General features: G+C 32.6%; 2 protein-coding genes and 1 pseudogene across 2 annotated transcripts; all 3 read left to right on the plus strand.

Annotated features, from left to right (window-relative positions):
• Window positions 1–1,058: 1,058 nt before the first annotated feature.
• On the plus strand, window positions 1,059–4,347 carry LOC110640444 (ankyrin repeat-containing protein ITN1-like). Its single transcript, XM_058128327.1, has 4 exons — window positions 1,059–1,506; window positions 2,134–2,558; window positions 3,349–4,232; window positions 4,290–4,347. The coding sequence occupies exons 1-4, from the start codon at window positions 1,059–1,061 to the stop codon at window positions 4,345–4,347; spliced, it is 1,815 nt and encodes a 604-aa protein (XP_057984310.1).
• A 1,896-nt stretch (window positions 4,348–6,243) lies between these two features.
• Window positions 6,244–8,586, plus strand: LOC110640418 (ankyrin repeat-containing protein At5g02620). Its single transcript, XM_021791723.2, has 3 exons — window positions 6,244–6,846; window positions 6,925–7,340; window positions 7,558–8,586. The coding sequence occupies exons 1-3, from the start codon at window positions 6,393–6,395 to the stop codon at window positions 8,452–8,454; spliced, it is 1,767 nt and encodes a 588-aa protein (XP_021647415.2). The 5' UTR covers window positions 6,244–6,392; the 3' UTR covers window positions 8,455–8,586.
• Window positions 8,587–12,562: 3,976 nt separating this feature from the next.
• LOC110637446 (ankyrin repeat-containing protein NPR4-like) lies at window positions 12,563–15,193 on the plus strand (annotated as a pseudogene).
• The last annotated feature ends 4 nt before the right edge of the window (window positions 15,194–15,197 follow it).

The raw sequence follows: 15,197 nt of genomic DNA on the forward strand, positions 1-15,197 counted from the left end.
AAGATAAAGTTATTTTGATATTTTTACTAAAATTAACAATAATTTAATAAAATTCTACAAAATTATATGTTTGCCAAATCATAGAAGCTAAAATTATTTTATTTTAAAAATGTAAGACTAACCCAATTTTATATTTTTATTTGTTCCATTTGTGTATAAATTAAAAACTGGATTAGGTGAATGAAATGTTAATTAGGTGTAATTTGAACATATAAAATATAAATAATTATTTAAAATCTAATTATAAATGAAGTTGCCACCAAATTGACATTCCATGCAGGCATTCACCTAATCGAGTTTTTGAGCACCCAAATGGAAAAAATAAAAATGTCAGCTGGCGAAACCCTAACTCCAAGGAACAAGGAACTTGTTTTTTAATTAGCATGTCTTGTGCAAAACAAATACAAAAGGTTATATTAATACAGGCCTAAATGATTAGTGGTTAGCCCTGTCGGCTTTTTTATTTATAATTTGGTGGCAAGATACCAATAAATAGAGGGGACTTTAAGCCAATAAAATTGATATTTTATTTTATTTTATTTAATTTTTTAAAATGAAATTAAAAATTGGCACTTTCAAAAAGTTGAATATTTAATGAAAACATCTTTTTTTATTTAAAAATTTTGGAACGCTTCACAATTATTTTTAGTTACTTATTTTATAAATTATTTTGACATTTTTTACAATCAATAATTTTTTATTTTTATATTTATTATTTTTCTTAAATTTAGAAAACGAATTTTTTAAAACATTTTTATTTTCCAAGCACATATTTTTTTTTCCCTAATCTTAGAATATAATATACTACCATCAGTTTATTTTAAAATTTCCATATATGAAATTACAAAAAAAAAAATTATATAATTGAAAGAGAGCCTTATAGGCAACTTTAAAAATAAAAATTATGGTTACAATTAAAAAAGAATAAAATTAAGTTGTAACTGGAGCATTCGAGCATCTATAAGAAAAGATCAGTTTGCAAGATTTATAAACGCCTTGAATCTGGAAGCTCAGGTCTAATAACTAGGAAGAAATTGATTCGAAAAAGTTGTAAGAAAATGGATTTAACAGTTATCGAAGCAATTGCTCAAGATGAAATGGAAACATTTGAGGAGCTAGTTAAAGCGGATAAAGCAATCCTTGAGCAAAGAACGACTGATTCCTTAGATACAGTGTTACATCTTGCTTCAATCCATGGACACCTCGAAATGGCCAAGAAAATCACCGAGTGGCGTTCTGACTTGGTGGCTGCGGAGAACAAGCAAGGGGAGACTCCATTTCATGAAGCTTGTCGTCGTGGGGATCTTAAGATGCTAACGCTGCTACTTGGGGTCAAAACAGAGGCCGGTTATAAGGCCAACGCAAAGAACCAGTCCCCCCTTTTCCTGGCTTGCAGGAATGGGCACCTTGAGTTGGTGAAGCTCCTTTTGGAGCGGCCTGAGTTAGTGCAAATAGATGGTTATGATCAAACTTGTCTTCATGCTGCTATACTTCAAGGAAATACAGGTGTATATATATATATATATATATGATATTCTTGGTTTATTTTTTATTTGAATTTTTTTTGTCATTAATTAGTAGGCCACTGAATAATAAGCTATGTGCTGCATAATCCGTCCCCTACTCACTATTTTTGTTTAAATTTCTAAGGCTCCACCCAATTCCTCCTCCTCCCCCTCCACCCTTTACAAATCATATTGCATAATTCTTCATTATAGAATAATGGATATTGTTTATTTCTTTAAAATTTGGAGGTTTGGTCATTGGAACAAATTTTTTTGGCTTTATTTTTATCTAACTCTTTTTTATATATATGTTCGTTTGGTCATATTTTTTTATCCTGCTTAGAATATTTTATTTATTTTTTGTCTTAGTATTTTACATGTAATCTTTATTTGGCATTAATTAGATTTATTTTTTGAAATCACATATTATTATAAGTATAGTTTGTTTTTGTGTATATTAAATACTCATTTTTCTTTCATTAAAATATGTAAATATCAAAAAATTAAAAAAAATTGATCTTTAATCTTTAATATTTTATTATATTTTTTAGAATATTTTTTATCATTTAATTAGCTAATAATGTGGCATTTCTTGCGGAGAAATGAAAAATTAGAATTGATAATGCAGAAATTTTTGAAGCACTTGTTGATAAGATGCCAAACTTAGTCGAAAAGCTTGACGAAGATGGAAATTCAACAGTGCATTCTGCTTGTATGCAAGGGGAATCATATGTGGTGGGTCGACTGCTTGATAGTAAGTCTAGAAGACATTTCGACTATAATAAAGATGGCTATGTAGCACTGCACTTGGCAGCGATGAATGGGAGTATTTCAATTCTTAAAAAATTTTTGAGCAACTATCCATCCACTTATAGAAGGCTCACAGATAACAAGGAATCAGTTTTTCACTTGGCCACGAGACACAGCAAAGTCGATGCTTTCTTTTTCTTAGTAGAGAAATTAAGTTTTTCTCATTCACACTTCTTACGTCGTCAAGATGGATGGGGCAACACCGTATTGCATCTCGCATGTGAAAGCAAAAGTGCCCACAAGGTGTGAAATTACAACCTCTTTCCTTTGGGAAATTTATATTCAGCCAATTATATATATGAAACTAAAACATAATATATACAATGAAATCCTCACATAATTAAAGTGAGGTGAAATTCACATATTTATATTTTAAATGCATAATAAATCAGATTCAAATAATATTCTTTTTATTCTTTATATTATAATATATACATATCATATGTGTATTAATCTATGCATTGCCACTGAGTTTGAAATTTGACTGAAATTGATATGGTCAAATTACAAATCAAATTAATTGATCAATGATTTACAAATCTGAACTAAATTGAAATCACTTTGGGGGTGGTCTCAAAAAAAAGGGTCAAATCGCCTCTCTTTTTTAAAATTAATATTGTATATTTATACATTTATTTAAATTAATACTAAAAAATTTAAGTATTAAATCTTCTTTATTAATGAAGAATATATTTTATAGGAAATCAATTATGTATACTCTTGGTGCATGTGTATTTTTATTCATAAAGTTGTGGATCTCAACTTCTTAAATTTAAAAGTTTACTGCTTTTATTTAAGAATATATTATATAATTTACCTATATAGATCCTAGAATTTTTTTTTTCTAAATCTGCCACTGATCATTGTGCGTATTTGATGTTAATTATGTTTCTGTGTATTTAATTTAATGCTAAAATATTGAGCAGATTAATTAATTTTCTGTTTAAAGGAGAATAACGAATTTAAAGGAGAATAACGAATTTTTCAGTGTGAACGCTTATTTTTAACTGGAGGCTTGTGGAATTTGGTTCAGATTGCCGAGTACTTGATCAAGGAAAAGATAACAAACGTCAATGCCTTGAACAACAAAGAACTCACACCGCTGGACGTACTCGACCAGGCTGGGAGCTATGGTGGAGAAAAAGAAGCTCTTGAAACTTTACTAATCGTAGCAGGTGGTAAAAGAAAGGCAGAAATGTTAAACGGAACAGCTGGAGACAGTGACGACGACTCTAATCCAGAGCGTATAATCTCAGTCTTACCATCGCTCCATAATCTTCCTGTAAGCTCACTGCAAGATAAAGTTGGTGAAAGAAAAAGAAGAAGACCTAAAGCAAAACCTGTTACTTCAACAAATATGCAAAAAGAAAAGACGCGTCGCAACCCAGAACAAATGGAAATCACTGAAAACATCGATCGCATGCAAAAGATGGAAGAAGAGTCACTACAAAATTCAAGAAACACAATTATTTTAGTTGCTACTTTGATTGCAACAGTGACTTTTTCGGCAGGGATAAGTCCTCCTGGTGGTGTCTTCACGGATGGACCAATGAAAGGGAAGTCGACAGTCGACAAAATGACAGCTTTCAAGGTTTTTACAATAAGTAATACAATTGCATTGTTCATTTCTCTTTCATTGGTCATGATTCTGGTGAGGATCATCCCCTTTCGAAGAGAAACATTGATAAGAATGCTCAAGATCGCTGACAGGGTAATGTGGGTAGCAGTGTCATTTATGGCATCAAGTTATCTTGCAGCTGCATGGGTGATCGCGCCGCATAGTCGAGGGACAGAATGGATGTCTGTGTTGGTAATCGCGGTGGGAGGAGGCATACTTGGAATGGCTTTTATTTGTGTAGGTGTGATCACTGCTGATCAAAGGCGACGCAACAAGGAGTGGAAGGAAAGGGAAACAGAGTTAAGCATACGTCGAAATATAGACACACAGCGGAAGACAAGGAGATTAATATCAAGTCAAATTAAAAATTCAGACATAAAGACAAATTATGATCTAGGATATCACTCATTCTAATTGTTTTCAATATTATGAGAGGAAAAAAAAAGTCAAATAAAAGGCACAGTTCATTTCTCTTTTCATGGTCCTTACTAGGGTTAAGTCCTGCTGGTGTGTACCATGATGGGCCTATGAAAAGGAAAATCAACCTTCATGGTCCTTATTATTGCTATACAATGAACATTGTTTTTCGGTTAAGAAAAATAAAAGCTTATTTTAGATGCTCCTCAATTTTCTTATCAAAAGAAGATGCTCCTTAATTTCTAATGGGCAACTTTTCTCTAATACAGAACAATGTAGCGTGCAAATTTCTGTTGACTATTTCTTTTTAAGTCAAAATAATTTTCATTTCACAATTTCCTAAGTTCAATATTAAAAATCTGTGTGTCTAATATAATTGTGTAAATATTGTAAAAGATATATTAGGAGTGACGCCTAATTTCGCTCCAAAAAAAACAAGAACGGATTTTCTCCATTGCACTGTGCTTCTACCGAAAGGACAGCTTGAGATAATGAAACTGCTATTGAGATCACATCCAGGCCTGGCTATGCAATGCAATAGCCATGAATATGCACTACTGCACCTGGCAGCGATTAATGGTTATGTAGCAATACTTGAAGTATTCGTTTCTACTTCTCTCAATTTGCTAAAATGTCTCACAAAAGATGTAGAAAGAGTCTTTCGTCTTGTAAGATTCCACAGATATAATGTGATCAAAGTTCAGCACAGGTTACTGATTCCTCTCACCTTCTCCACCAGCAAGACCAAGATGGTAACACACTAACACAATATTGCATCTTGCAGATGCAGTCTCCAGAGGAGACTATCAGGTTTGGTTCTTTGCCTTCCTCTCACTTTCTCACACACACAAGCATTTGGCACACTGAACATGGTATCATCAATCCAGATAGATGATCGCACTAAATAAATGGTGCGTACCTATACAGATTTTAAGAAAAACTTTTTACCTTCTCTTTCCTTTTTTTTTTGTCTTTGTTTCCTGTACTACTAGGGTCTAAAAATAATAATGCCACAACGTATAAGACAAACAGCAGCATTCCTGGAAGGGCAAAGAAGGAAAGGCAAATGAAAGCACAGACACTAAGCAATCGAGCAAAAGCAAAGCAAGAGGAAACACGCGAGGGGAAAAAAAAAATCTCAAGCTCAAAGACGCAAAAGCCCTCGAAAAGATGGAATGACCAAAAGGGCTTACAAAAACTCGAAGGCATCCTCAATATAATGGACACTTAATTTACTAAAGTGAAATCAATTTGGATTTCAGTGTTCAATTGACAACTGAGCTATATAATATCGTTAAGTAATTTGATGTTCACATTTACTTTTAGGAGTCATTGCCCATTATATATCTTTTATATTTATATTCTTTCTTCTTTTTTTTTTCCTTATTATTGCTTCATTAGATTTTAAGTGAAAACAATTCAGATTTGCCCCTTTTAAAAGAGGATCCATGGTTACTAAACTAAGAACAAGATGAAGAAAACTGAATCTGTCGTTGATCAAGCACTAGTTGCAACATACAATTGAATATAGATTATATAGAGTAACAACAAATTGAGAGTACTACACGCGTCCAACTAATTAACTAACTAGCCGTTACCTAAATAACTAATTTCATTCACATGGCAGCAAAAATAAATGAAAAATACAGCAATTATGTTAAAGTATTTGAGTAATTCTCAATTCTAGCACAAACTAACAGCAGTTAACTAAGGTAACAGCAACCTAAACTAACACAGCCGACCTGTGCAGCTGGGCTACTTTATTCTCTTCACCGTATGTCTCCCACTTCAAGTAACTTTTACCAGTGAATTTCCTTGAAGGTGGTTGGAAGTACCAATTAAACTTCCAAGAAGGTGATAATATCCTATATATAATGGAATACAAGCTGAGGCAAGCAAAGAAAAAAAGGGGACGTTTTTTTCAAGAATAGCTTGTTTTTTTCGTTGCCAATTCCGAAGGGTGTTGCTGAACATTGGTTACTCTTAATTAAGCCAAGGACGAAAAGGCGAAGGGGGAATAGGTAGTCCTGAAGCTCAAGGAAATGGACCCAAGGCTTTCAAATGCCATTCTGAAGAACGATAAAGTTGCCTTCGAAACATTAGTTAAAGAGGACAAAGGGATGCTCCAACAACGATCCGCAAGTTGCTCCAACACGGTATTACACCGGGCTTCAAGAATAGGCCACGCAAAAGTAGCCAGAGCAATTGTAGAGCTGTGCCCTGATTTGGTTTCAGCTGAGAATGCCCTGGGGGATACTCCTTTGCATGAAGCTTGTCGCGGAGGAAATGCCGATATCGTGATGTTGCTGTTGGAGACCAAACCAGAGGTAGTCACAGGACTTAACTCTATGAAGGAGAGCGCATTTTCCATAGCTTGTAGCAGGGGGCATCTTGATGTAGTTAAGCTAATGCTCAATCAAAGCTGGTTAATGGATATCGAAGAAGATAGATTCCCTTCAAATGCTTTGCACGAATCAGTATCAAGAAAAAACACAATTATGTCCAATTAAAACTACTACCTTCAATTAATCGACACAATGAAAAGACGAGGATAATTTTTTTTTTACTGTGCAGGCATTGTGAAGGAGATATTGGAAGCGAGGCCAAAATTTGCATGGAAACGCGACAAGGATGGGTGTTTACCTCTACACTGCGCTTGTCAAAACAGCAATTTGGAGATTACAAGAATTATTTTAGAGTACGAACCAAGAAGCTGTTTGCTGCTTAATGATAAAGGATATGCGCCATTGCATTTGGCAGCGATGAATGGTGAAGCTGCCATAATTCTTGAATTTATATCAAGAGTTCCCAAATCTTTCAATTTATTTACAAAACAGGGTGACTCTGTATTTCACCTTGCTGTCAAATCCGGCGACTTCGGCGCTTTCGTTAGCATGGAGAATATTTTCAAGAACTCTTTCCACCTCCGCTTGCCAGACCAACACGGCAATACAGTTTTGCATCTTGCTGTCTCTACAGGCTGCTACGACGTAAGAATCTCTCCCTATAATACATACCAGCAAGTGTTTTTCTTTTTTTATCAGGTTAAGCCTGGTGGATGAAATTCTCGTGATTTTTGAGGCGTATCCCGTCTTATTTCGTAGACAAAATTATCCCATTTTATTTCATTATATATTGTTGTTGATGAAACCCCTCTGTTTTTAACATGAGTTTAGGAATTTTTTAACACGTACTTGTGATTTTCAGATTGCAGAATACTTGATCAACGAACACATATTGGAGCTCAATGCCCCAAATTACTCAGGACTCACAGCACTGGACTTGCTTGAACAGGGAGCGGACAGTGATGGAAAAAAAAGAGTTCTTACAGCCTTGTTAATTGAAGCCGGAGGTAAAAGGAGCAATCAACTGTTAACAGGTATCTCTTCTGCACCAATTGGAGAAGGAAATGACAACACCAAACACCACATAGATGTTAAATTGCCATGTGTTGCTCAAGGAAATAAGATGAGGAAATCTAACACTCTGCAAATACCATCGCTACAAAAATTAGATAGAGAGACTAGTTCTCACCTGCAAACGATGCAGGTTGAGGCGCTACAAAATGCAAGGAACACCATTATAGTAGTAGCAGTTTTGATTGCAACAGTAAGTTTATCTGCTGGAATAAGTCCTCCAGGTGGCGTCTACCAGGATGGACCTTTGAAAGGGAAATCAATGGTAGCCAAAACAACAGCTTTCAAGGTTTTTGAAATAAGTAACACTATTGCATTGTGCACATCTCTTTCAGTGGTCTTTATACTGGTCAGGATCATTCCCTTTCGAAGAAAGCCACTGATGAGAATGCTGAAGATGGCTGATAGAGTGATGTGGGTAGCAGTATCATTTATGGTAACAAGTTATCTAGCAGCAACATGGGTGATTATGCCGCATAGTCAAGGCACAGAATGGATTATGTCTATGTTGATACTTGCCCTCAGTGGTGGCACCGTTGGAATAACCTTTATTGTTATAGGTGCGATTCTGGCTAATCAATGGCAGAGGAAAAATAAGTGGAGGAAGTCAGAGAGTATAAATAAGGAACTAGGAAGCGTAACTTCAGCCATTGAACCCAATTACAGATCCGGATTCTACTCGTACTGATTGTTACTGAAAAATCAGGCATGCTTTTGCTGGTAAGACCTGGTGTAACTATAGCTTACTTACATGAGATAAATTGATGAATTTAATGTTCACAATTTAAATTTAATATTAAAATTCTATCTCATGTATTTATATTAGCTTTAAAAGCACCATAAGTTTCAATACAAAATACAAATTTCAATACAAATTACTATTTTGTATATTCTTATCATTAAAAAAAGCTTCACATTCATTTTAAATTTTAAAATCTTTTATTTTACTAAAATGAAATTAGCAAAAATACATATGGAACCTAACAGTCTAAGTTACTATTGTTTTTCTCATATACTTGCATTTTATATTTTTGTATTTTTATCTTATAACATAATTAAAATAAAACTTTTGTGATATTAAATTAGTTAATTATTATGATAGAAGGTCTTAATATATATGTGTGTGAAAAAATAAAAGTTCAATTAACTATCTTTGCCTCTAAAATTTTATCAATACTTTTTATGATAAATATGTTTTTATTATATACACTCATAATGCTTGTTTATTTTTATGAAAAATATTTTAACATAATATATAAAAATTATTATCAAGTAAATATTATTGTTCTTGTAAAATTAGTAATATATAATTTATAGTTGTTACTTTAATGTATAATACCTGATTATAATTTTAGTTCAGCGTTTTCATAAATTGTTCTTGTATATTGTTTTTTATTTAGTTACATTAATTGAGTTGATCATAATATTAAAATAACTTATTACATTATAGGAAAATGTATAAAAAATTAATTTTATAATAATAATAATGCATATTTATTTTAATATATAGTATCTTATTATAATTTTATTTTAATATTATGATATTCAATAATATATTTCTAAATTGTTTTTTATATAAAAACAACGAGTATATTGGTAATGAAAATTTCTTATTTTATATAAAAATAATTGATATTAACGTAAAATATGCTGGTGACTCAAAATATGCTTTGACTCGTTAATAATCCTAATAAACCCCTAATTTTGATAATATTAGAATCACAAGTACTATTCATGACCTAATTTAAAATTGTAGCTTATATGCTCTAACTCTAATAGAATGAGTATCATAAGTATGCTTTAAATTTTAAAATTTTTAAAGTATGCTTTGACTCATTTATAATCCTCATAATCCCGTAATTTTTATAATAATAGTATCACGAGTATTATTCATGGCCTAATTTAAAAATTTATCTTATATGCTCTAATTCTAATAGAATGAGTATCATAAGTATGCTTTAAACTTTTAAATTTTTAAAGTATACTTTGACTCGTTTATAATCCTAATAATCCCCTAATTTTGATAATATTAGTATCACGAGTACTATTCATGGCCTAATTTAAAAATTTAGCTTATATGCTCTAATTCTGATAAAATGAGTATCCTAAGTATCATACATGTCCTTAATTGAACGTTTAACATATATTTCACGATTTAGGAAATATGAGTATCATAGATCCAGCCATATCCTAATTCAGAAACCTATATGCCCTAATTATGATAGGCCCAATTTAAAAGTTTATCATATATGTCATAAGTATGATAGTACAAGTATCATGAGTACTAAAACCTTAATTTGAAAATTTATTATATATGTCATAATTTTGGTAGTAAGAGTACCATTAATACCATACAAGTCTTAATTTGAAGTTATCATATTTGCTTTAATTTTAACAGTATGGGCATGATAAATACTATTTTAATTAGTTTTTATTTGAAAATATTAATAAAAGTATAAACATAAGCCAAAACTAATTTAATATAACTAATTTAAAATTTGAATATGTATTTAAATATCATAATTTAAATTCTTATAACGATATGAATCTCGATGTTCTTCATAAATAATAAGTAATTTCATTTTATAATTTGATTTATTCATATAATTTTTTATTTAATTGAGAAATCACATATTAAGATTTTAATTAATTATTATAAATTCATATTTATAATATTTATATATTACTTATCATATTATATAATAGTTAAAATTATCTATTTATCTATCTTTAGATTTTACATTTTAGATATAATTATAAAATAAAGGTATTTAGATATGTTTGCAATGATCAAAGCATGAGGTCAGGGCTTGCAATTTTACATCCACGCCCCATGTTCATGATTTAAAAAATGATTCAAAATTATACAGCTTAACTTTGTCAAATTTTTGGATTACTATGCACTCATTGTAAATGTACTTGATTAAAATCATTGGGCAATAGATTGACGTCTTCATTTTTGTTTTATTAAGTTACAATCACACAACTTATATAAATTATTTTAATTTCATTAGAGCTAGCGGTGTGCAAACGGTCGGTTTGGTTCCGAATCGATAAAATTAAAAATCGAAAAATAAAAAATTTTAAAAACCGAACCGAACCGATTGATAAGAGAAAATCGAACCGAATCGAACCGATAAATATCGATTCGGTTCGGTTTTAAACTGATCAAACCGAAATTTATAAAATTTCATATTTTTAACATTAAATCTAAATAATAAAAACATAAAAACAAAAAAAATTAGAAATCAAAACTCAAAAATCTTAAGGTTCGGTTCGGTTTTCTTTGATTTTGGTTCGGTTCAATTCGGTTCGATTCAATTTGATTCGATTTTTTTTTATTTTCTATATATATTAATAATTTCGGTTTTTTTGATTTTTTTATAAAAATAACCGAACTGAACCAATTAATCTGAAATTATCAAAATTATAAACCGAACCGAACCGATTAAATTTTAAAACTAAACCGATTGAACCAAATTAATCGATTCGATTCGATTTTTCGATTTAAACTAAAAACTGCACACCCCTAATTAGAGCAGAGTTATTGAATGTAATAAGCATTATAATAATAACTTTATTGATTAAAAAAAATATACATTCACATAGGAGAACATAATAAAAATATTTAAAATTTTAAAATTTTAAATTAAATAATTTTTTATATTTTTATATAATTAAAGACTAATTATTGATATTTACTAAAAAAATAAAATATTAATCTGTCATATGTCATACTTGTATATAATATATACTTATATAATATAATAAGAATATTATTTTTTTCATGTTTAAAATAATTCATTAAAGAGATTTATTTGAAATAAAAATAAAATTATTATTTTTTATTGGTAAATAAAAAATAATTAAAATTAACTGAAAAGAAAAAATTTAACCAATAGCCTCCAAATTATATTGATGAGAACCAACTGATGTATTTTTAATGAGGATTAATTTGAACCAATAACCATTTTCGTAATATAAAAATAATGTTTATGGGACAAGGGGAATATTATTAATGATATAAACTCTATTAGTGGGGCATTTAATACGTAATTAATTAGAAGTGCACTGGCCGATGCACTTTTTCCCTAGACAGTCATTACTAAGAAATTTCCTCCATGTCACCTTCTTCGTCACTTGGTGCTTCTTTCCAAGATTTGCAGCAATAAATGTGTCAATTAAATAATGGCGTTGATTAGAACTTCACATGGGGGCCCTGTGCTTGGGCCCATTTGAGAAGAACTTTCATAGGTGGATGCAATTCCAAAAGCTGTTGAGGTATGACGTCTTCCTTGAAAGACGCGCTAGGTCTTATTGGATGTACATTTTTTTTTTTCCCCAAAGACAAGGATTGTATTAAGTAAATGTACACATTTACTTTTATGACTCATTGCCATTATGTATCTTTCATATCTTTATTCTTTCTATTTTTTGTCCTTATTATTGCTTCATTAGAATATACAAAACAACGACTCCATGGCTGGTGAATCTCACCACATTGATGATTATGCCATCATGATAATAATTGATTATGATGGATGTATGTAACTCATATATCATGAAAAATCAGTAGTGATTGCTGTATTATATGCAAGAATTTTTAATCCTACAAAATCACTGAGTAATTTAACACAAACTAACGGCAGCTAATTAAGTAAGCTAACAGCAATCTAGACTAACACAGAGCCGAGCTACTTTATTTCTTCTCACCGAATGTCTCCCAGTTCAAGTAACTTTTACCAGTGAATTTCCTTGAAGGTGGTTGGAAGTACATGGAAGATGATTTCCAAGAAACTTCCAAGAAGGTAATAGTTATAAGGAGTCTATATATAATGAAATACAAGCTGACAACAAGCAAAGAAAGAAAAGGACTTTTTCTTTTCCAGAATAGCTTCTTGTTTTTGTTGCCAATTCTTAGGGTATTGCTGAACATTGTACTTGGTTAGTCTTAATTAAGCCAAGGACGAAAAGGAGAAGGGGAAATAGGTGGTCCTGAAGTTCAAGGAAATGGACCCAAGGCTTTCAAATGCCATTCTGAAGAACGATAAAGTTGCCTTCGAAACATTAGTTAAAGAGGACAAAGGGATGCTCCAACAACGATCCGCAAGTTGCTCCAACACGGTATTACACCGGGCTTCAAGAATAGGCCATGCAGAAGTAGCCAGAGCAATTGTAGAGCTGTGCCCTGATTTGGTTTCAGCTGAGAACGCTCAGGGGGATAGTCCTTTGCATGAAGCCTGTCGCGGAGGAAATGCTGATATCGTGATGTTGCTGTTGGAGACCAAACCAGAGGTAGCCACAGTACTTAACTCTATGAAGGAGAGCGCATTTTCCATAGCTTGCAGCAGGGGGCATCTTGATGTGGTTAAGCTAATGCTCAATCAAAGCTGGTTAATGGATATCGAAGAAGCTAGATTCCCGTCAAATGCTTTGCACGAATCAGTATCAAGAAAAAACACAAGTAAGTATGTCCAATTAAAACTACTACCTTAAATTAATCGACACAATGAAAAGACGAGGAATTTTCTTTTTTTTTTTTTTTACTGTGCAGGCATTGTGAAGGAGATACTGGAAGCGAGGCCAAAATTTGCATGGAAACGCGACAAAGATGGGTGTTTACCTCTTCACTGCGCTTGTCAAAACAGCAATTTGGAGATTACAAGAATTATTTTAGAGTACGAACCAAGAAGCTGTTTGCTGCTTAATGATAAAGGATATGCGCCATTGCATTTGGCAGCGATGAATGGTGAAGCTGCCATAATTCTTGAATTTATATCAAGAGTGCCCGAATCTTTCAATTTATTCACAAAACAGGGTGACTGTATTTCACCTTGCTGTTAAATCCGGCGACTTCGGCGCTTTCATTAGCATGGAGAATATTTTCAAGAACTCTTTCCACCTCCGCTTGCCAGACCAACACGGCAATACAGTTTTGCATCTTGCTGTCTCTACAGGCTGCTGCGAAGTAAGAATCTCTCCCTATGATACATACCCTGAACAATTTAGGAAAGTGGAAGAGAAATTATCATTTCACTAAAACATAAAATTCTCTGTACAGAAGCTTTTATAGTCTCTCTGATACATGCGCACAGCACACTAACTAAAATGAACAATACAAAGCACTGCTAAGCCCAACATCCATGTTACAGCCCATTAACAATACATCAGCAGCTATACCCTACAATACCCTACATACCCGCAAATGTTGTTCTTTTTTTATCAGGCTAAGCCTGGCGGATGCAATTATTGTGATTTTTGAGACATTGCGGTCGCTTCATTTCATAGACAATCCAAACGAAAGCAAAGTATCCGGTCTTATTCGTTCTTATTCTTAGACAAAATTATCCCATTTTGTTTCATTATATATTGTTGTTGATGAAACTCCTTTTTTAAACATGACTTCAATTTTGACACGTAGTTGTGATTTTCAGATTGCAGAATACTTGATCAATGAACACATATTGGAGCTCAATGCTCCAAATTACTCAGGACTCACAGCGCTGGACATACTTGAACAGGTAGTGGACAGCGATGGAAAAAAGAGAGTTCTTACAGCCTTGTTAATTGAAGCCGGAGGTAAAAGGAGCAATCAACTGTTAACAGGCATCACTTCTGCACCAACTGGAGAAGGAAATGACAACAACAAACACCACATAGATGTTAAATTGCCTTGTGTTGCTCAAGGAAATAAGATGAGGAAATCTAACAATGTGCAAAAACCAACGCCACAGAAATTAGATAGAAAGACTAGTTCTCACCTGCAAACGATGCAGGTGGAGGCATTACAAAATGCTAGGAACACCATTATAGTAGTTGCAGTTTTGATTGCAACAGTAAGTTTTTCAGCTGGGATAAGTCCTCCAGGTGGTGTCTACCAGGATGGACCTCTGAAAGGAAAATCAATGGTAGCCAAAACAACAGCTTTCAAGGTTTTTGAAATAAGTAACACTATTGCATTGTGCACATCTCTTTCAGTGGTCTTTATACTAGTCAGGATCATTCCCCTTCGAAGAAAGCCACTGATGAGAATGCTAAAGATGGCTGACAGAGTGATGTGGGTAGCAGTGTCGTTTATGGTAACAAGTTATCTAGCAGCAACATGGGTGATTATGCCGCATGGTCAAGGCACAGAATGGATTATGTCTGTGTTGGTAATTGTACTCTGCAGTGGCACAGTGGGAATAACCTTTACTGTTATAGGTGTGATTCTGGCTAATCAATGGCAGAGGAAAATTAAGTGGAGGAAGTCAGAGAGTAAAAATAAGGAACTAGGAAGCGCAGCTTCAGCCATTGAACCCAATTACAGTCCCGGATTCTACTCGTACTGATTGTTACTGAAAAATAATGCATGCTTAATTTTTGCTGGTAAAGCCTAGTGTAACTATAGCTACATGCATGAAATAAATTGATGAATTTCAGCGAAAGTAT

Source organism: Hevea brasiliensis, chromosome 1, assembly GCF_030052815.1.
Source record: "Hevea brasiliensis isolate MT/VB/25A 57/8 chromosome 1, ASM3005281v1, whole genome shotgun sequence".
Taxonomy (NCBI): Eukaryota; Viridiplantae; Streptophyta; class Magnoliopsida; order Malpighiales; family Euphorbiaceae; genus Hevea; species Hevea brasiliensis.

Bases quoted from the DNA above. Each gene is read 5' to 3' on its own strand.
- LOC110640418 (XM_021791723.2), top strand. From the start codon at position 6,393: ATGGACCCAAGGCTTTCAAATGCCATTCTGAAGAACGATAAAGTTGCC. The intron at 6,847-6,924 runs TTATGTCCAATT...TTTACTGTGCAG, and splicing joins AGTATCAAGAAAAAACACAA to GCATTGTGAAGGAGATATTG. The intron at 7,341-7,557 runs GTAAGAATCTCT...TGTGATTTTCAG, and splicing joins TCTCTACAGGCTGCTACGAC to ATTGCAGAATACTTGATCAA.
- LOC110640444 (XM_058128327.1), top strand. From the start codon at position 1,059: ATGGATTTAACAGTTATCGAAGCAATTGCTCAAGATGAAATGGAAACA. The intron at 2,559-3,348 runs GTGTGAAATTAC...AATTTGGTTCAG, and splicing joins AAAGCAAAAGTGCCCACAAG to ATTGCCGAGTACTTGATCAA. The intron at 4,233-4,289 runs GTTAAGCATACG...ATTAATATCAAG, and splicing joins TGGAAGGAAAGGGAAACAGA to TCAAATTAAAAATTCAGACA.